The sequence below is a fragment of the Protopterus annectens genome, chromosome 3.part0, assembly GCF_019279795.1.
Source record: "Protopterus annectens isolate FY-2018-M chromosome 3.part0, PAN1.0, whole genome shotgun sequence".
Taxonomy (NCBI): Eukaryota; Metazoa; Chordata; order Ceratodontiformes; family Protopteridae; genus Protopterus; species Protopterus annectens.
The window spans coordinates 101,091,155-101,114,174 of NC_056731.1; the positions used below are offsets into that span (position 1 = coordinate 101,091,155).

A 23,020-nucleotide genomic window follows, 5' to 3' on the forward strand; every position below is an offset into this window, starting at 1 on the left:
CAGACATCAGCATTCTCTAGGGTAAAGAGAACTTCCAGGGAGTGGAGTTTTTTTGTTTAGGCTCCTAGCATTGAGCAGCAATACCTTCAGATTTTCTTGGTTTTGATTTTCTATGTCGGAAGTACTTTCAGTTTGGCATTGCCTAAAACAGGCACAAGACAATGTTTTAGCTAATATTCGAACACCTAGAGGAGAGACGTGCAGACCATCACTGGCAAAGCAGTGTGGTCTGTTGACCATCTCCTTCCATGCTGACAAATATTGCACCCCCTTAGAATGACAGCAGAAACTAAGCCAATTACTAAAGTCAATCATCTCTTGTTCATTTTGTGGCATCATCCTTGGAGAAGGTAAAATGTCACTCATTGACAGGCTCATACCAGTCTGAGACCCACATTCCAAAAGGCCTATGATGTCTCTCTTCATATAGTCTAGGGAGGTACGTCTCAGGTCATTTACTCCCACATGGACTATAACCGAGTCATATTGGTAATTGTGATACAGTCACATGAGTGCATATGTAATGTGGCGGATCCTGGCACCTGATAAACAACTGACCGTAACATTCTCCTTACTCAGCCTGGTGAGAGGGACATTTGTGTGTCTCACAATGGAGTCTCCAATGACTAGAATGTTGGATTGTCTGGTGACTTGCCTTATGGGCTTAGAGGTACAGGCTCCACGAGATATAGCTCTATGTGTTGATGTGGATGTTGTTTTGAAATAATGCGTTTGGTGCTTTCTTATGTGCACTTTGTCTAGGAGGTCTTTGTTGTTTAGGAAGGTTACAAGTGGCTCAGTACATGTGGGTCTATATGTCTGCTTTGAATTGTGCATGATGGGTGTAGCATGCATACTACTGACAACCTTATTGACATTAGCAGTACTTTTATGTGAGAGCTTTGTCTCCAGTGACACTGTGTAAATACATCTCTTACATACCATATCAGTTTGCTTGAGAATTTACTGGCTGTCAGTAAACATGAGGAAATTTCCACATTTGGACACAACTACCCATTTTTCTACAGTAATATCCAATGTGCAATAACACAAGACTGTTACAGCTGAGAATGTCTGACAGCACATGCCCATGGCATTTGTAAGCATGGGATTCATACCCCTAATACTCCCTATATCAACACTAGAGCTGCTGTCCCTGATTATGACCCCCCCCCCCGATAGGTAAAATATGACTTCCTTTCATATCCATCCCAGTCAGTTCCTGAAATGGCAAGCTTGATAATCGAACTCAGGTCACCTGTATTAGAGTCAAGGCTCCTTCCTTTGGCACCACAGAGCTGATCAATCTTACTCTACATGAATCTGGACCTCACAGATGCCATTCTGCATGTTGTATACAAAGATGGCACTAAACAGCAAGATGTTGTCACTTGTTCACATGAATACATACTAACAGACAAATTTAACTTGAAATATATTAGAGCACTTAAGTCATTTTTACTCATCATCCCAAGTGGACGAAGTGCTTTTTTTTTCAGGGCAGTAAATATTCCGTAGCTGTAGACAGTACTGGACAGAGGGTAGCTGGAAGATTTGGGCTTGAGGGGAAACCGGTAGATTTTTAAGGCCTTAAAAATGCAGATAATTTTCTTAGTCACATGTATGACTGTAGATGGGACACTGACATGTGCCCCTACCCTGACTAGCAGCACTGGGGAACTGCTTTCCATGGCTAGAGTGAATTGCCTGTTGAAATTCTGAGTTATAAAATATTACCCTTACTCTGAGGTACAGCAATCCTGGAGTAAGCAATTTACATGTTTGAGGCACAGCCCCACCCCACATCAGGACACATACAGGGTGATGCAAAAACACTTTAAAGTTGTAACAGTGAATTTCAGAATTTTCTCTTTTTTTGACTCTCTAGTTTAATTTTCAAAGTGTTGTAAATTTGATGCATCAGGTCTCATATTTCTGTGAAGGAGCCAAATTAAGGAACCTGAACTGAAATGGATATATTTTTTTTTCATGAAACACTACTAGACTGGAATCTGCTTCAGACATGCTCTGTAAAGAATTGACGTTTAGACATTGCCCATTTCAGTCTCAGTGAGAAATAATGCAATTTTGTTGTTGGCAAGGAAGAGGAAAGCAGAGCATAGATACAGTGGTGTATATAGCAGTTTGCATGCTTCCTTTGGTATGGCTACGTTAAAAAGTAACAGAAGAATTGGACAGTTTTTATATAAAAGAAGTGAAAGACTTGCTCCCAGTGTTATTGTTTTGTATAGGGGTATGTGGTGATGATGAGGGATACACACACATCAGTGTAAAAACAGAATTTGAATCTAAATCTCAGCAGTGGGCACCACACGTGCTTGTTTCTACAGTATGACACTGGAGGGTCTGCACACATCATAATAGTGCAAGGCTGCAGGCATAAAACTGCAGAACCTGGCAACAAAAGGCAGAGAAACAACACTGTAACATATTAATGTTACAAATAGGGAGAGTATTCTACTTTCATTCCTGCTTTAGATGACCCAGAGACTGCAGTGTTTGTCAGCACATGTCGGCAGAGCTTGCCAATTACAAAGCTTGAAATTATGCTGAGCTGTCATCAATCATTTACTCACTGTTATCTAGCTGACCTTCATATTGCAGATGGAACAGCAAAGCCATTAAGAATAATGTGTTAGTATTTGGTATTTTAATATATTTTGTGTAGATGAGGCGGACTGCTTGTATAATGATACAGAGATAGCATACATGGATATTCAGTATTTCCATACAAACCCTGAAAGTAGGTAATGTATTTTTTTTGCCATAGCACTTACCTTCTCCTTCTTCAGTTATAGCTCCTTTGTGTTGAAGCCAACTTTCCCTCAGACTGAATTGGTGGAAGAGAGTTTTATTCTGCAGACCAAAAGAAACAAACATAACAATGAGTGTAAATATGCGTGCGTGCTCCTAATGCTGTTCAACTGATGCAAATCTGCAGACCTGAAGTCATGCTGAGGAAATTCTTACAAGCAAACACAGAAACAAAACACTAATAGTGCCACTGCCATAAGATATTTTGGGTGTTGCTAGACAGCAAACAAAGAGGCTTGCCATGTGCATATGTGAATGGATAAAAAGCAATGCATCACCATATCGTCATTAGTTAAACATAAAAGCAGCAAATGAACTTTTCTTTTGAAAAAGAAAGTGCAAAAAATGATCCGATATAAAGTTTTCAGATAAATAATAAAACAACAAGCACTTCAGCTGCCACAGACTTGTCGGATCTTGACCAGTATACATGCCTGCTATGCTCTGTGATTCTACAAGTTCTGGCACTCCCTTCTGAAAATGTTTTTCACAATGCAAGCACTAAAGGTAGCAGGCTTGTTAACTACATTCACCTACATCTACAGTTAAAAACTTTAACCACTAACTCCTTTACCTACCATTTATGAAAGTTCTGCTCCACCTTTCCCTTTCTCAGACCAACTTTCTCCCTTATACACTATTCCCAAGGCAGTTAGTTAACATTCCACCACGTCAGCTTCTGATGTTTGTTTCTTCTGCTCCTTTTTTACAAACCATGTCCTTTTCCACCTGCACACATTAAAGTAGGGAAGAACCACACACTGTGCACAAGATGGTAAACTGGAAAGGGTTAACAAAGCTACTCTCACTGTGTATTTCTGGACATCCCCATCTCAGACACAATTTTGTAATGATCAGAATCCTCCATGTTGAGGACATTGGTGGCTTTACGGTCTGGCACCATCAGTTATAATCTTTCAGACAATATACTTATCCACAACAATCATACACCCTACAACATCAAAACATAGGGTTTGTCACGCCACAACAATCACACACCCTACAACATCAAAACATGGGGTTTGTCACTCCACAACAATCACAGACCCTACAACATCAAAACATGGAGTTTGTCACTCAGTTTAGACGTCTTTCTCAAAAGGAGACCGATGTGTTACAGTTATTAAAAATTCACCATCAAATGGTTTATTCTTTACCATGCATACCCCAAAGGTATGTTTTAAGCTGCCCTTATAATCTTTTCTCACATATCCCTTGCACCTTAAATCTTGAAATGGATGTTGCTGTACTTGCTACATTTCCTGGCTGAAGATGCCAGGAGATTTCATATACATGAAGGTGTGTGTGTGTGTGTGTGTGTGGGCAAATTATTCATTGCGTCTGTCAGACAGCTACAGATAAGTCACCACATGGCTGCTGTTCCTCTGGAGTCCTTTTATCTAACTATTCTAACTCAGTATGTGTAGCTGTACCCTGTCACTCTGTTTAGAATGTTGTTTTGATATTTAACAATTGAATCTGTAACAAAAAAAAAAATTAACATGCAGTCTTCACTCTATACAATCTGTCACCTCTGATCCCACCTGCTCCCTCCCAGAGTTTCTATCTGAACACACCTCATTGCTGTTGGTATGGTGATCATAGGTCCTAGTTCAGTTGCCTGAAGTTCCTGAAACACAGTTCACTAAAAACATTACATTATAACATGGACACATAACATAATGAAAATGATAAATATACTAATTATAATGCATACAAATATAAAAAGCATGTCATGTGGAGGCTTGACAGGGGACAACAAGCTTCACTGCACCTCATACTTTTTTATTGTAATCATGGCTTTACAAAAGTTTCAAAAAGAACCTGCTTTGCTTTCCACAGATAACTGCACAGACCTAGAAGTTAGAGTAAAAGTAAGCGGAATGTACAGGAAAAGCCCCACCTCCACACAGGGGGTGGTTTTCTCTCTTGCATTACATAATTTTCTTTGTAGTTAAATATTTTACTTTTCATATGTTCATATCAGGTTACTAGACTATTGGCCCTAGGGCCTTTATAAGCCTAGCCATGTTATACCTTTATTGCCTTTGCTTTACTGACCAAGTTGTATGGTCTATATTTGCAGCACGAGTTTATGATCAGTGCTGATTACCCTTATCCAAGCGGGACATAAGTGACTGACACCCCCGGGTAAATTTATGGTCTCCCATCCAGTTATAGAAGTTACACTGAAATAGGGTCATTAAGGAGCTCGGTTTTACATGAATTGGGAGTTTGTTACGGCTTTTCTGTTTTAAGCATGTATGCTTCCAGGCATAGATTTTAATTGAATAAGGGTCAAATCCCAAGAGAATCAACGACAAATCCAGAAATAATCAGTGACACTTTTAAAAACATTAGCACTACTAACTTAAAATGTTGATAAAATAAAATAATGTGAATATAGATTTTTCTAAAGTAAAAGGATATATGTATATATATATATATATAAATATATATATATACATATATATATATATATATATATATATATATATGTATAAAAAAAACTCTAATTGCTGTCATTATTTGTGAAGTGTAATTTATTACCTTTTTTTCATAAGTCACCAGTTTTAGAATGAGCAGAAATGAAATCTGAGCAAAAAACAGAGACATCCCTGAAACTCTTAAACAGCCGAGGGATATACTTATGGGTAATGACTTACAGAGATGTGTGCTTTCGGAAATATATATCAGTGAACAGTATTTACTAAAACTGACTTTCAGCAAATGCGGATTCTGGACTCTTTGGCTAGAGATAAAGTACAAAGGGAAGAGTGTCATTTCCACAAAAACTGTATCAGAATAACTTGCATACGGTACAAAACCTTCAATGATGGTAGATAATGCACAGGGAAGAGAAAAAAGCTTCTACACCGTTGCACTCATGAGCTGTAAACTGTGAAGGAGAAAATCTCAAAGATGGAAACATAATTTAGGTCAGACACATGCTGGTGGGGGTGGGGTAGAGTAGGATAAAGTGTCTTATGGTCAAGATCTCATATCCTGGAGAAAGGTGAGTGGAAAATAATGAAAGTCTGTCCTCTGATGGAGATCAGGAGCCTTGTAAGAGATCTTGGATTTAATAAATGGGGCAGCGAAGACATCATTGCATTAGTCACCTCCAAAGTTAGGGCCACTGTCTGGGGGAGAACAGTCTGAGGCTATGTGGGATAAGACCACCAGGATAAAAGTACAAAAAAGTTCACCTTATTTAGACCAGGGAACAGTCCCCTAGACCTTTCTAAGAAGTTAAATATTGCTCCCAGTGCCTGCAAACCTACAGGCTCTATTTAAAATATTTTGCATTTTTTTAATGTATAGCCTTCACCTGGTTAAAACATGCAGACCAAGTTACTGCTACAGTACACTATGAATGAAAAACAAATTTAATGATAATCAGATTGGGGCATCTGCTGAATTTTGAGTTGTGCAGCACAGTTGCAATTTTTTTGGTCATTCAGCATCAGCTGTGTTATAAAATTCCAAATGCTGGTGAAGGTCTAAACTCACCCGATAATACTGTAATGCAGATGGCAGTGGTTCTGAATTTCACAATACAGCAAAACAGCACACACGTGCATATCTGCTCTCTTCTAAGATGGTGAATTTATCTAACCTTACTCACAAGTAATGTGAAATATCAAATTCTATATAAATCGCCCAAGGTATATACATAAAACATTGCTGAGATTTAATGGCTACTAATGGCTAATATTGTACTGTTGACTTGTACCAAAGTACATTTCATTAAACTATGCAATAAAAAGTCTTACCAATTGCTACCTTATCAAAGGACATTCACTAGGGCCAAATTGCATACACCTCTGCTGCATTGCGCTTGAAAATTGATATGAATATGGCCGAAAGTCATTCACTTTGGGCGAGGGGTTTGTGCACAGTAACTTGGATCTATATTAGAACATCAAAGTTTCAAAACTTCGAATGTTCTAATATCGAACCCTATTCAGCGAAAGCTGAAAACATCGAACATACAGAACAGCAATTTTTTTCCTAGGGAAAACATTTGCTGTTCCAAAACACAAACACACAACACAAGCACACCAAACAAACAGCAGTCCACACACATGCACCTAAAATATTACACCTAACCCTACACTAAACTATACACACACCACTAACTATCCACTTACCTTAACCCTAACCCTAAGGTCCATCACTATCGCACACTCACCTCACCCGCGCCCTAACCCTAACTCACCTACCCCGCCCTAACCCTAACTCACCTACCCCGCCCTAACCCTCACATCTACACAATCGCACACTTACCTGACCTGTGACCCGCGCCCTAACCTTAACTCACCTAACCTGCCCTAACCCTCATGTCCACACAATCGCACACATACCTAACCTGCCCTAACCCTTACGTCCACACAATCACACACATACCTAACCCGCACCCTAACCCTAACCCGCACACTTACCTGAACCAGACTCATAACTTTCCACCACAGTGCTGAAAATACCGAAGCAACAGAAACGGACAACCAAATTCTTTCCCTAGGAAAAAATTCATTTTTCTGTTACTTTGATATTTTCAGCTTTCGTTGAATAGGGTTCGATATTAGAACATTCAAAGTTTTGAAACTTCGATGTTCTAATATAGACCCCAGTAACTTTATGACAATTTTCCATGAGCGTGGAGAGAGCCACTGGCGGGGCTGCTAAGAAAATCAATCAGTGTGAAGTTTATGGAAGAAATGTATGGTAGTATGGTTCTTGTATCTTTGTGCACAGCTACAAGCAAAATCCATGGAAGGAAGTGTTACATTAATTTTTATGGCAACTACACATACATTTTATTTGACTTGAAGTTCATTTTGTTTAATGCAGGAAGTGGCCTTTACAATGGTACCCAACAAGTTCAGCAGTATTATACCAGTCTTGGGGAGTAACAAGATGTCAGGCTCTAGAAAGTGCTTGGAGATGGTGTGCAGTCAAGGAAAGACAAATCCAGTAAATTAGCCATCGCCATGGACCATTATGAGTTATGCGCAAACTGTATCTTTCATAGTCAGAAACAGTAGAACCACAGGAAAATTGAGTTGCACAAAACTGTACAGGTTTCCAAAACAATAATCTTTAAATGTAATGTGGGGTTCAATTCTGCCCTCTATTCACTGTATATGTGTTGTTTACAAAACCATCATTACATGCAATGTTGGGTTCAGTTCTGACCTCCATTCACTGTATATGTGATGTTTATAAAACAATCATTTTTAACTCAACATTCCTAGATATCCTAAATAGGGAAGCACCCACCTGCCAAAAATGAATAAAACATAATCATGCAAGTTGGCTCTCAAAATCCACCAAAGTCGTGTTCACAAGGGATAAAATCCGGAATTTGTTGCAGAAAAACAAAGACCCTTCAACTCTACTACAATACAAGCAACTCCGTAACCAGGCAAAATGACTAATAACCAGAGATAAAAAAGCCCCTACCTCCATCTACAAAGCCAACAAAGATAATCCCAAAAAATGCTGGTCCTCCATTAACCAACTATTACACCCAGGTTCTCAAAGCAACCCATCACTTGACCCAGACAAAACCCCAGTCGAACTTTCCATCCTCTTCAATTCCTGCTTCACTGACACCATAGCCAACCTAACCACCACCTTTCCTACAGTTATCACCACCAAGACAGCTGATGACCAAATCATGCCAGAAAACAATCCTACCCTCAACTCCAACCTACAATTCTCCCCCATACCCACCACCACAATAAAAGGTATTTTACTTAAGCTAAAACCCTGTACGTTGGCCCCTGACAATCTACCCCTACACTTCCTGCAGCTAGCTGCAAACTCTATAGCTTATCCCATTGGCATACTCATTAACAGATCGATTAAAGAATCCCTTGTCCCAGACATCTGGAAAAAAAACATACATTCTCCCCCTACACAAAGGCCACAGACACCACAAACGTTCAGCTCAGCCCATAGCAATTCTCTCACCCTCTCTAAAATACTGGAAAAATGCATCCATGCCCAACTCCTCAACCACCTGCTTGAAAACCAAATTCCATCACCCACTCAGCATGGTTTCAGACCAGTACACAGCACCACTACTGCACTCCTCTCCTTAATCAACACAATCAACTGGGCATGGGATTCTGGAAAAATAATCTCTTCTCTTTTTCTAGACCTCTCCAAAGCTTTTGATACCATTTCCCACACCTTCGTCTTCTCCAAACTATCCACCCTCCACATTTCCCCTCCTACACTACAATGGTTCAACAGCTATCTCTCCAATAAGCAGCAATCCACCAAATAGCAACTGTCTTGCTCTCCATTCTACACTACTTCCAGAAGGATACCCCAAGCTCCATACTTGGTCTTCTTTTATTTAGCATCTTTATTAACAAGTTTCACTCCACTCTTCCACAATGCTCAGTAATCCAGTATGCTGACAACTCTACAATAATATGCACTGCAAATTCCAGCTCTGAACTCCAGCAAATCACCCAGAATGCCCTCTCCTCTACTGAATCTAGGATGCTTAAAAATCATCTTGCCCTAAATCCAAAAAAAAAAAAAAAAAAAAAAAAAAAAAAAACTAGTACTTTTTACCCCTAAAACTACTCCTCTAGATAAAAAAAAAACTCTTCACAATACAAGCCCAAAACAATACCACTATAGAAGTCGGCTCATACACTAAACTACTAGGCATGAGCCAGACTAGATGAAAACCTTAACTTTGACCTACACATAAACAATATCATCATAAAAACACACCAAAAGCTCGGTATGCTCTACAGGTACCAATACTTTCTTTGCCTCTCTACTAGACAAACCCTTGCAATCACCTTTTTATTACCCCCTCTCCTTTATGGTGCCCCTCTCCTCACTAAAATCCAAACTTGAAATGTGTTACAAAAAAACAGGCTAATTTGCCACCAAGGCCAAATTCTCATCCCACCACTGTAACTCACTGAAACAATTAGGCTGGCTGCAACCCCCCCACCATCTCTCATTCACCCAACTACAGCGTACACAATAATCTACAGACCCACAGACTGCCCTACTCTCTTGACGCTACTCTCCCAATACCAACCCAGAAGGCAACTAAAATCTGAAAACCATCTACTTCTAAAAGTAGCAAAGCCCACCTTACCTGCTGATCAACTCCTCTATTCCTTCACCATCGCCAAACTATGGAACTCACTTCCACCTTCTATAAGAAGCACAGGCAGCACCACCACCTTCAGATACTGAAAAACCATCTCAGCTCTTCCTGGTTACGTACCTGCTCTGTAACCTAACCTCCTCCTCCTCCTTATAAGACAACTAAACTCCTATGCTTTTTCACTTGTTGATACTGGTACAATAATGCTGATTAATATATCTCTGTTTATTTCTCTCAGATTGAATTCATCTGACAACAACAAAATTCCTGATTTTATGTATATATTCTGTTCATATTACTGTAATCACTATCTAACACTGTATCTGCTTTTGTACCAATTAATGTTTAATATTTTCTTTATCTATGTTCTTGTTGGAGCTTTTCTTCCCAGGCCTCCACTGAAAATGGGCTCTTTTAGGTCTCGTGGACTTTCCCGGGAAACAAATGCAATAAATAAATAAATAAAATAAATGGAATGTCTGATTTTGTAAAACAATCATCATTACATGTAACACCGGGTTCAGGTCTGACCTCCATTCTCTGTATATGTGATGTTTACAAAACAATCATTACTACACGTAATGTCAGGTCCAATTCTCTGTATATGTGATGTTTATGTTTTTTGTCTTGGCACTCCAGTTTTCTATCACTCATAAAACACATTAGTTGACTAGCTGCTGTCAAAGAATTTACTCCAGATTTTTCTTTGTACCCAATATCTAGGAGAGGCAGAACCAGCGATGCCAGCTTTAAGGTTTTAATCTCATCCCTCCAGCATTAACATTTCAAAAGTGTCACATGAATTTACTTTTTTTTCATGGGTGGAGTCAGAGGATTTTATGCTTATGATTTAACAAACACTCACATTATTATATTCACAGATTACTGCAGACAGCTGTAGATTCAAATCTTCACCAATTCTAGTTCCAGGCCTGGCTTTATCACCTACAGCATTAATCAAAATATTCACATTCACAGTCACATACTTAAAGCATTACAGCTTCATGCTGTGCTTTAAGTAGATACTTTGAACACAGAGTGAATGCCTAACTTACATCAGTCATGTCCATAGTTTGCATAGATAGCATGGGTGAGTCAGCAGTCGACTAACTTATGAAGAGTTTTTAAACACACACCACAGAAAATATGCAGCGAAGGTACTGGAGAACATAAACGAAAGGCTTTAATAACGTGAAGCGCTTTTCGTCTAGTACAGTGACTGGACTTCATCAGACAAATAACAAAAACACTACATATCCTTTTATACTTAGTTAAAACCATGTGGTTAACAAATCACATAAATTAATCAATTAAACATTATCAGTTGGTCATTGTTAAATATTAAGTAATGCCAAGCAGACTTAAAGATATATACCTAAAAACATACTTATGTACCAGTGTTAAATCTTTAAACAACTAACATTTACAACAATTTTATACTATAAAATGAAATACATATAAATATAAATATAAACATAATCAAGTAAACACTAAAGTTCTAAATGCATTCAAAATGTATATATATATATATATATATATATATATATATATATATATATACATATATATATAAAATAAATTCATAAATATGTAACCAAATCATGTATATTTAATTAATTATAGTTATATATTATACATGTGGAATTTCCTTAGGTTTTTAACAGTTGCCCTTGACCTAGTAACTTGTTACAGTACTTGTATTTAGATTTAGTAATTTGTTTCAAACGTATGAAATGAAGTCTAATGTAGATTATTTTAAGTGATTTTAATAACCATAGTATAGTGAAAAACTATGCGTTATCACTATAATTAATTAAATATACATGATTCGGTTATATATTTATGAATTTATATATATATATATATATATATATATATATATATATATAGGAACAATTTCTGAATGCATTTAGAACTTTAGTGTTTACTTGATTATGTTTATATTTATATGTATTTAATTTTATAGTATAAAATTGTTGTAAATGTTTGGTGTTTAAAGATTCAACACTGGTACATAAGTACGTTTTTAGGTATATATCTTTAAGGCTGCTTAGCATTACTTAGTATTTAACAATGACCAACTGATAATGTTTAATTGATTAATTTATGCAATTTGTTAACCACATGGTTTTAACCAAGTATAAAAGGATATGTAGTGTTTTTATTTGTCTGATGAAGTCCAGTCACTGTACTGGACGAAAAGCGCTTCACATTATTAAAGCCTTCCGTTTATGTTCTCCAGTATCTTCATTGCTTTTTTTAGTGTTTATATTTGTTGTTTTTACCAGTTTCTATTTAGAAAATATGCCAATTCCACTAAACTCACAACAGAAGGCCTACTGAGCTACTCATGTTGGTGTTTTCACCAGTCCTGAGTTGTGAATAGAATTGTTTCCCAGCTGTACATTTTACAGTATCTCAAGTTCATGGACATAATAAAACTTGCAAGCAAATTTACTGTTCTTCATATGTTCATAGGTGTGTACTTAGCTAATGACAACTGGGGCCTTTTAAGCCTAGCCATGCATCCAAAATTTCTGAAAAGTTCTGGTGCACTTTGTTTAGGTAAGCAGGGGCCTGGAAGAAAAAACATTTACAAGAAGGAGCCTGGGATATTAACCATTTATAGACTGCTTTAATCCATTAGAGAGACAGATGCCAAACCAGGGGTGAATGTCCAGGCCCCCCATCCAGTTGTCCAAGTTACACTTGAATAGGGTTAGGGTGGAACTCTGCTTCACAAGGATGGAGAACCTGTTCCAAAGAAGGGGCAATCCAAGTTCTGCCTTGGAATTTCATGGTTGGCATAAAGAATCTCTCTTTCCTATAACTTGTACAGGTGCTAAGTTATAAGAACAGTCTTCTCACGATATGCTTAACTAGATTAGCCAGGGAGCTCATGGCCCTAGTCCGTAAGTTTCAATTTTTCACTCTACCAGATAATGAGGTTTTAAGTGAAACCCTTTCCACTGTTAAGACTTAAAAGTTTGCAAGACAAAACAATAAGTATCCTTCAGAAAAGCATTAGTGCTGACATAATTCAAAGATCAGTGGAACAAATTAGGGATGAAATTTTTGGCATTACCAGAATTCAAAGTGTTAGAGAGAAGGTCAACATTTTCAGAGTGTTTCAAGAGCACAGAAAGAGAAGAATTACTATGCAGTTTACTTGAGCTTCATGGACCAGATACACACTCATCAGAGATTATGAAATGGAATGCATGGCCCCCTCTGGAAATTAACTGCTTCTTACACAAGATGAGATACCAGTCCCTAGGCAAAATGCTTCTTTAGGATCACACCCACCTGTTTGGCACTTTTTGTTGTGTCTTTCAGCTTTTCCCGGTTAGGGGTCGCCACAGCGGAATTCCGGTCCGCTAATGACTGGCAGTAGATTTTTACATGCCAAGTTGCCAGCTCTGACACACAACCTTCAACGAAGGTATGCCCATTCACACATGTCTCCACACAGAAGACACTCTAGCTGAGAATCGAACAGGACAACGTCTTACTGTGAGGTGACAACGCTACCTTCACTTTATACCAGGGAGTAGCTTTCATATAAGATAAAGTCTAACGTTAACTCTTCCTACCTGCCTTATGTGGGGTACCAAAGCTTAATTTCAAGAGTAATAAACCAGCTAAATCAGCAATGGAATTACATGCACCTAGCAAAAGTAATTGTGTCTACATAATCTTAAAGTCTTCATCACTTTTTAAACATAAATACCACCAAATCACATTTTTCATTTATGTTTTCAGTTTTATGTTTAATTTAGCTTCTTAACTGTATGTTCAGTTACAGTTTAGCAAATGCATATGTGGTTTATGAAAATGGAATGACCTACTATATGTCATTTTTATAGTGAATGTCATTTGAACTAATCAGTGTTTTAAAACAATCTTCTGATTTTTTTAATGCTGGAAGATAATTAAGGAAGAACACTAAAATGCTGTGGCTCTGACAATGAAGGCGAAAATTTAATTGATGTATATCTTTATTCTGTCACTAAGAGATCAAAGTGACAAGATGAACCAGTAAATTATGGCCATGCAATCAAAGTTACCAAGTGACACATTCTGTCTCTGTCTATTATATCACTAATCACCAGAGGATGTATATCTCTGAGTCAGTGTATATGCTAAATATTGTATTTTATTTGTCAGTTGGATAAATAAACATATCCTTCCTGGGCTCCTTTCAGTAATGGCTCAGGTTTCAGTAGTCAGGGTACATAAAAAAAAAAAAAAAAAAAAAAAAAAAAAAAAAAAAAAAAACTTATGGATTATCATGAAGGAACTGACATTTGGTCTCTTGTGCAGAGGTAACTATTACAGTGTTTCAGAGGACTTTTGGTATCACAGTTTGGGTCTATATTATGTAAATGAAAAGTGAATTTGCCGAACTGCATCTACATCAGAAATGCAATTCAGAGAATTTGCTCTTATAGGGGGGATGTGCCCCCCACACCCCCTGCTAATTATATATATCAACTCCAAGATCGCACTACAGTGAGGAAAGGCCAAATTTTCCAATCTTCACTGTTCTGCAATCTCACCATCAACATTTCCGATGTAGATGCAGTTCGGCTAACTCACTTTTCAATAACATAGTATAGACCCCACAGTTTGACATATTATATTATACACTGTTTTCATCTGATATGATGTGTTCTAGTCTGATATATATTACTACACTTCATTTCCATTTAGGGTGCAATACACAAATTCTGTTTAGTATCCAGAATATAGCAAAGATTAAGATTACGTTTTTTCTAAGATGCCTTTACATCATAAGCAAAAATCTTGAATATTTCTCCCAGTAATAAAGTTGTGGATATGTCTTTAAAGCTGGACTCACAAGATAATTGCATTTGGTCGCTGAGGCATGACATATTTATGTCAGAAATTCACTGTAATATTTTACATGATTAAAATTATTGCCCTACATTGCTAGATATAACCTGCAGTTCTATACAGCCACTTGTATACTCTGCTTTACGCCACTCTCTTCACAACAAGCTATTTTATATGCTATAGCAATATTATTTTACCTATTCTGGCAGGAATGCACAGATATGAGATTCAAATGTTTGCTTTCAGTTAGAACTATTAGATCAGAAATAAAGTGTACAAGCTTGGCTACGCAGAGGGCGCTGCTGAACTGTGCCTCAAGATTGCTACGTAGTACAGGAGTTCTGCTGCTTGCCTCTACAATAGAGTGTTATGCTAGGGCAACAGTGTTAGTTTAAAAATTGCAACAAAGTGCGTGCAAGGGTGTTGTGGGTATTTATAGGACCGCTTTCAACTTAGCCACCAGCAGATATATACAGCATATCTGCAATGATTTCATGATGTGTAAAGTACAGTTTTGTACCTACCATAAATGTAGATGTTAGAGTGCTAATACAGCTGCAGTCATAACAGATGGGTTCTCCTGCCGTCAGGCAGGTCCTCGGTCGGCCGAATTCCAAAGTCTAGGTCTGGCGTCGGTTGTCGTCGCTTCTTCCCTGACGTCAGTGCGACAGGGGTATAAAGGAACCAGCCAACGCCATTTTTTCAGTTTTTCTTGCCCCAGATGTCAGGTGCCCCCAGAAGGAAGGCAATACATAAATTTGTGTAATAATGCAGTGCAATATAATAAAAATACAGTAGTTGCAAGCAAATACATCATAAATGAATACCCCAATCAGGGGAAGGAGGGAGGGAAACCTGGACTGCAGCTGTATTACCACTCGAACATCTACATTTATGGTAGGTACAAAACTGTACTATGTTCATCGTGCATACAGCTGCAGTCATAACAGATGGGTAGAATCCCAAAGCTAAGAAAGGGGTGGTAGGCACTAGGTGGAACTAGGAGGAGCCAAAATGCCCTGCAAGACTGCAGTGGCAAAGCCTGCTCTAGATTTGGAGTATAATGGTAGGTTGTAGTGCTTGGAGAAGGTATGCACAGAACTCCAAGTGGCTGCTTCCAAAATATCCTTGGTAGGAACTCCTCTGAGGAAGGCTGCAGAGGTGGCTGTGGCCCTGGTGGAATGAGTTCTAATGCCTGTAGGTACAGTTTTGCCATGAAAGGAATAGCAAAAGCGTATGCAGTGGGCTATCTATTTTGAGATTGTCTGTTTGGAAATTGACTTTCCTTGAACTCCTACTGCATAGGCCACAAAGAGCTGTTCTGATTTTCTGAAAGGCTTTGTTCTGTCCAAATAATAACGCAGTTGTCTGTGGATGTCCAAGGAATGTAGTAATCTCTCCCCTTTGTTTTGAGGATTAGGATAAAAAGTAGGTAAATGTATGGCCTGATTTAAAGCTAACCTGGATACCACTTTAGGCATAAAGGACGGGTTGGTTCGTAAGGAAACTCTGTCCTGATGGAAGATGATAAAAGGCTGGACAGCCATGAGAGCCTGTAGTTCTGAAACTCTACGAGCTGAGGTGATAGCCAGAAGGAAAGCTGTTTTCCAGGACAAATATTGCAAATCTGATGAGGCAGCTGGCTCAAAGGGAGGCAAGGTCAGTTTTTCCAGAATGAAATTAAGATCCCAAGCAGGTATTGGTTGTTTCCTTGGTGGTCTTAAATTCTTAGCCCCTCTGAGGAACTGTCTTAAGAGAGGGTGAGAGAATAAAGGTGGATCAGTGTTGTATTCTGCAGAAATAGCCGAGGCATGGATTTTGATGGAGGAGAAAGAAAGTCCACTGCTTAGCAGTTCAGCCAAATATTGTAGTATTTGAGGTAAATTCAGTTTTCCAGGATCCTGGCCCTTTTTCTCATTCCAGATACAAAAACATTTCCATTTTGTGGAGTAAGCTTTTCTAGTTGATGGCCTTCTGGCCTCCAAAATGACATCCTGCACCTCCTTGGAGAGTAGGGCCTGTTGTGATGCTAAGGAATCTTCCATGCGGCTAGATTGAGTGTTTTTAGCTGGCTGTGAAGAGTTTTGAAGGTGTGCTGAGTCAGAAGAAGAGGCATTAGAGGCAGGGTCCATGGTGGGGAATGCGTCAGGCTCCTCAGGAGTGGGTACCAGTGTTGCCTTGGCCAGTCCGGAGCAATGAGGATCATCTTTGGTCTGTCTGCTCTGGTCTTCAATAGAACTTTGGGCAGCAGAGGAAGAGGTGGGAAGGCATATACTGTCATTGATGTCCAACTGAAACAGAGAGCGTCCACTCTCCAGGCCTTTGGATGGAAGATCCTTGAGCAGAATTTTGTCAATTGATGATTTTTGTGGGAGGCAAAGAGATCTATGTCTGGCCTTCCCCATTCTTGGATTATTTCTGTAAAAACTTTTGGATGCAATTTCCATTCGTGTGGATCTGTCATATTCCTGCTTAGGTTGTCTGCCAGGGTGTTTTCCTTGCCTGGCAAGTACTGAGCTTGTAGTTCCATTTGTAAGTCCATGGCCATGTTCCAAAGTGACATGGCCAGTCTGCATAGGGGGCAAGAATGTGTTCCTCCCTGCTTGTTTATGTACCACACAACTGTGGTGTTGTCCGTTCTTATCAATAGTTGACCTGGTTGTAGAAGGTCCTTGAAAGCTATAATAGCATTTATTACTGCTAGCATTTCTTTTTGATTGATGTGAAGGTGCTTTTCTTTTTGGGACCATTTGCCCTGAATGCACCGATCTGTCATGTGCGCCCCCCAGGTGTAGTCCGAGGCGTCTGTTGTGATGACTTGATTTGCTTGAGGCTTGCTGAATGGAAGACCTGTGTTTGTTTAACATGCTTGAGCCCACCACAGAAATTCCTTTTGCAGACATGGAATTAGTGGTATTGTTGTTTCCAAACTGTGGCTGTGCTGAGACCATATGTTTTTCAGGTACCATTGTAGTTTCCTCATATGCAGCTTTGCACAAGGGATTAGTAAGATGCAAGATGCCATGAATCCCAGAGCCTGCAGGACTTTCCTTGCAGTCAGCCTGGTGCAATTTGCTAGTGTTTTGAAGTATTGAATTAGTTGCCCCTGCTTCTCTGGCGTGTGGTAGGCCATCTGGGTGTTTGTGTCCAAATTGGCACCCAGGAAAATTATCTTCCGAGAGGGTATTAGCCTTGATTTCTTTTTGTTGACTGTGTATCCCAGAGAGTTCAATAACATTATTACATAAGCCAGATGTTTCAGAAGAATGTGCTTGCTGTCCGCTTGGACCAGGCAGTCGTCCAAATAGGGATATATTTGTATCCCTCGAAGTCTGCAGTAGGCAATTACTGATGCCAAGCATTTCGTGAATACTCTGGGTGCAGTAGATAAGCCAAAGGGCAATGCAGAGAATTGATAATGGGTTGAACCTGCAAGAAATCTGAGGTACCTTCTGCAATTTTGTCTGATTGGGACATGCAGGTATGCCTCCTTGAGGTCCAATGTTACCAGCCAAGACTCCTTGCCCAGCATGGGAAGAAGTTGCTGTAGAGTGAGCATCTTGAATTTTGGTACGAGTAGAAATGTGTTTAGGATGGATAGGTCCAAAATAGGTCTCCAATCTTTTCCCTTCCTTGGCACCAGAAATAGCCTGGAATAAAAACTTTGACCTTGTTCGTGTGTAGGTACCTCTTGAATAGCTTTCATGTTTATGAGATCTGTAATTTGCCTTTGTGCCTCTGCCCTTTGATTGTATGGCAGGTTTGGCATGCCTCTCATTTTTGGAAGGGTGTGAAAATGGAATTTGTAGCCTCTGTTTATAATGTCCAGGATCCATTTGTCCTTTGTGACAATATGCCAATTTTTTGAAAATAATGCCAGCTTTCCTCCCAAGGGGGCTGCCATTTGAGACCTGGTTGGCATGCAAAGGGGAAAGTCATTGGGTTTGCTTTCTGAAAGATTGTGAGTTGTCCTCACCACCTCTTTGTGTAGGAGCTTGCCATATTCTGCCTCTAAACGATCCTTGGGATTGTCCTCTGCCCCTCGGGCGCCTGTATCTGCCTCTTTGGGGTCTGTCTGTGGCAGGAAAGGACCAGCTTTTGGAAGGCCAATTTCTACTAAAACGTGGGGGTTGAACCTGTAGAAATTCTTTCACAGTTTGCATCGATTTAGCCTTTTCCTCCATTTTCCTTAATACCTCCTCAGCATTAGCACCAAATAGTACATCCTTTTGAAGAGGGGCGTCTAGTAATTTAGCTTTGACATGATCAGGCAAGGCTTGTTCCTTGAGCCAGGCATGCCTACGTATGACTGATCCTGTAACAGCAGCTCTACATGAGGCCTCTAGAGCATCAAAACCACATTGTAAGGTATGCTTACCCACTTGTTCTGCACTATGCATCAAATCCTGCAACTCCTTCAAGTCTGGTTGTTCAGGTTGTGACATTTTACTTTTCAATTGTGATAACAAAAACTGTTGGTATTTAAGCATATGAAACTGACAGTTTAAGGCCCTCATGGATAAGGTAGCCGAGGTATATACCTTTTTCCCCACCTTTCTAAGGATCTGGAATCTCTCTCGGAAGGCAGTGGATTTTTAGCAATGGAGGCCTTAACTCCCTTGGGGCCCTGTGAGATGGTTTCTGGGTCAGCAGCATGGCTTTTGTATAGAAATTGGTGCGAGTCAGGGACCCTGTAGTACCTGTCAGGCTTAACTGGAGCTGGAGGTAGAGAGTCCGGGTTGAGGCAGGCCTCCGAGTAAACATCATCTAGGATGTCCAAGACAGGAGGTATAGCCAGAGGCCTGTGCTGAGGAAGCAAGAGAAATTCCCTGAGCCTTTTCTTAGAATCTGAATAATCCTGGCCTTCCCAGTGGAAGTGTTCCCTTAAGGTATGCAAAGTTTCCCCAAATGAGTAATCCTCAGGGGGGGGGATACAGAAGGGATGGACTCCTCTGCATCAGAGTCTTCAAAAGGGGAGTAAGAATGTTCCTGATCATCAGAGTGCTCTGAAATAATGGAGCCCTGATCAGAGGAGGGGGAATCTTCCTCCACTCTAGGCCTTTTGTCCGGAGGGGGCTGAGAACCTCTGATAAGAGTAATTAAATCCTCAGCCATTTTAAGCATCTGTTTCTTAGGCATGGGGCCTGGGGATGGGCCCTGTGTAGCTGGTCTCAGAGTGCAAGGTTGCTTTAGACTTTGAGAAAGCCTTGATGGAGAAAGAAGAGGAAGGTCTGTAGACACCTTGAGTGGAGGTGGACCTGTCCACATTCTGAGTTTCAACGCCAAGAGTGGCTTCGGTATCTGTAGTCGGGGTGTGGGCCGAGGAGCCTGCGACCTCAGGCACAGGAGACACCATCAAAGAAATGTCGTCGGTAGTCAGGGGCTGCGTAGGCGCCTCACTGAGAACCGGACCACGTGTAGTCAGCTTTGGCGTGGTGTCGGTAGAGGCCGCGGACCTCGTGTGTCGGTCCTCGTCTTTGCGTTTTTTAATCAAAACCAGAGTCGGAGTATCCGACGACATAGTATAATTAAATGCTTTCCCAAAATAATGCTGGGCGAACTCCGCCCAACGCTTAATAGTGCGTTTATTGAATGTAGCACAAAAGCAACCGAACGAGACGTTGTGGTCTGGGCCTAAACAAGGTATACAGAGGGAATGGAAATCCTTATGCGGTATTTGCTTCCCACAAGAAATACAATAATTAACTTTGTCTGACATCGGTCTGAGGCAAGAAAAGTTTCCCCAACGGGTACTTAGCTTTTAAGAAGACTTCGGTTTCCAAATTTTCGTAATCTCAGGAGCTGGCCGACCGGCACTTGCGAACTGCTTCTGCTTCGGGCACCGCGCGGCAAGAAAGACTGGAGAAAATGGCGTTGGCTGGTTCCTTTATACCCCTGTCGCACTGATGTCAGGGAAGAAGCGACGACAACCGACGCCGGACCTACACTTTGGAATTCGGCCGACTGAGGACCCACCTGATGGCAAGAGAACCCATCTGTTATGACTGCAGCTGTATGCACGATGAACATCTGGAGGAAACAAAAGGAGTGGCTTCTGTCGGGGTGGGAGTGGGGGTCTTCTTTTGCTGGAGGTAAACAGAACAAATGCAAGGACAGGGAAGAGGAGGAGGACAGCAACAGCGCTGAATGGGATGGACAGTACTACTGTGCAAAACAGAGAAGGGAGGAAGATGTTTGAAAGACCATTTGTACAGTTTGATTTCTTGTGGTGGACATTGTAATCATATTTGTTGCTGTACTAAGGTATGGCTTGCTTCCTCCCACAGCTGCATATATCCTATCTTGCAAATGGTTGCACATCTACAAATTCATCTGAAGAGCCCTCACTCAGTCTTTAAACTTAACTTTTGTTTGAGGAGGAAGTGTTCCTTATTCTCGTCCCTTTTACAGAAACATATATATAGGGCAGAGCTGCACTGAATCCTTTATCAGCTGGGTCAGTTAATTAAAATACAGGTAGCTAGTCACACAGCACTGCTGACTTGCTTTACTACATCTAATCTGTCCATTAAAGTTAGTGCTAACTATTCAAGTTAACTTCTGTTTCTAGACTGCCATTCATTGCAAAGCAAATATCTAAATCCTATTCTGGCCACAGTCCATAGCAGTGCCGTTACTGCCATGAAACAATGCAAGTTCAGCTGTGCAGATAACACCCAAGTACAGGCAGCTTACATCCACAGCAAAACTGCTGTTATTGAGGTATTATGATAAGCAAAGCTCTGGATCCTGTATCTAGTCCCAAAGGTATTATTAAAGAAAACCCAGACCAAAATTATGAGAAAGGTAACAATAAAAAAGACAGGAAATCACAGAACTCAGGAGAGAAAGCATAGTTCTTTACAACACAAATATATATATATATATATATATATATATATATATATATATATATATGTATCGTGTAAATTCCAGTACTCCGCCTTTTTATTTTTTTTTAAGATACTAAGTGCAATGTTTGACCTGCTGCAGTTCATTATACAGTCATCTTTTCTGCTGCAACATATGTTCACAGCAAAAGAAGACAGCTTACACAATTTATTCATCCAATCCTCCTATTGATTTGAGGATGAGGACTTCCTAGTCAATATATAGAATAACAATTACACACAATGCTAAATAACTATCTCACACATTTCTGAATGGTCGCACCATTGTTTACTGTACAGCCTATTAATTATCTCCTCATACTGCCACTGAGCTACTCAGTCTGTCTTCAGAGACGACTTTGTTATTGCTGTACAGTCAACAACTGTTTTTCTCAGACTGTACTCAAGCAACACCATCTAGAAAATGTTTGCTCATCCAACAATTACCCCACACTGCTCTAGACAATGGGTATTTTTTCTCCCTTTTTGTCTTCTATGCAATAAAAAAGAAATACTCTCTGCATCAAACAAACAGCTGTATAGCACAGCTGAAGATGGATGGGCAGAGACCAGCTATATCTTTTCTGTGGCAACAAAAAAAGCATATTCCTTTAGTGTATGAAACCGACAGTTTGTAATTATTTAAAAAAAGAAAAAGTGCAGCTTTGCCTTTGTGGAGAGAGAACATGTGCAGTGATCCTCCCTTCTGGTGAACCTCCAGTCTTTCTCTGTCTAATACAGTGGCCCCTCCTTCTGCATTTCTTAATTTATTGTGTGTGTGTGGCTACTGTTACTTACATGTGGGAGAAGGCAAAACATGATCGCAGCAGCTAATCATGGAAACATACTCAAGCCACCTGGTGTGTTGGTTTATGTGCTGCTTACATGATCAACAAGAGCAAGGCATAAGTGTAGCATCATGATTTATTAAGACAGAGGCTTTCACATATTAGAATGCAGCATACAGCAGATGGAGAAAAAACATGAATCAAAAAGCAAAGGACTGTTAACCATCAGTTCTGCCAGTTCACCTAGTTAAAATAAAATCTACAGTTTCATGTTAACTAATGTCCTTCTTCCGGCTATACTGTAATAAGACTGTTACATGTCAGTGTGATGTATTCCCGAATATCCTCTACTGTCTCATCAGAATGGCATTTATGTATCCACCTATCTTTATGCAAAAAGGTATCTTGACCTTGTATCACTTCATAAGTGCCCCACAGCTCCTGTACAACTTCTTTTCTCTTTTGAAAGGCAGACTGCCTTGACTTTGCTGATAGTATGG

General features: G+C 39.8%; 1 protein-coding gene across 3 annotated transcripts in view; it reads right to left on the reverse strand.

Annotated features, from left to right (window-relative positions):
- RAPGEF5 (Rap guanine nucleotide exchange factor 5) overlaps positions 1–23,020 on the reverse strand; it is a 1,983,710-nt gene that overhangs the window by 340,374 nt on the left and 1,620,316 nt on the right. For all 3 annotated transcript variants that reach the window (XM_044064607.1, XM_044064608.1, XM_044064609.1), the window contains one exon: positions 2,799–2,877. In XM_044064607.1, coding sequence (XP_043920542.1) covers positions 2,799–2,877 — 79 coding nt within the window. The remainder of the gene's footprint in view (positions 1–2,798; positions 2,878–23,020) is intronic.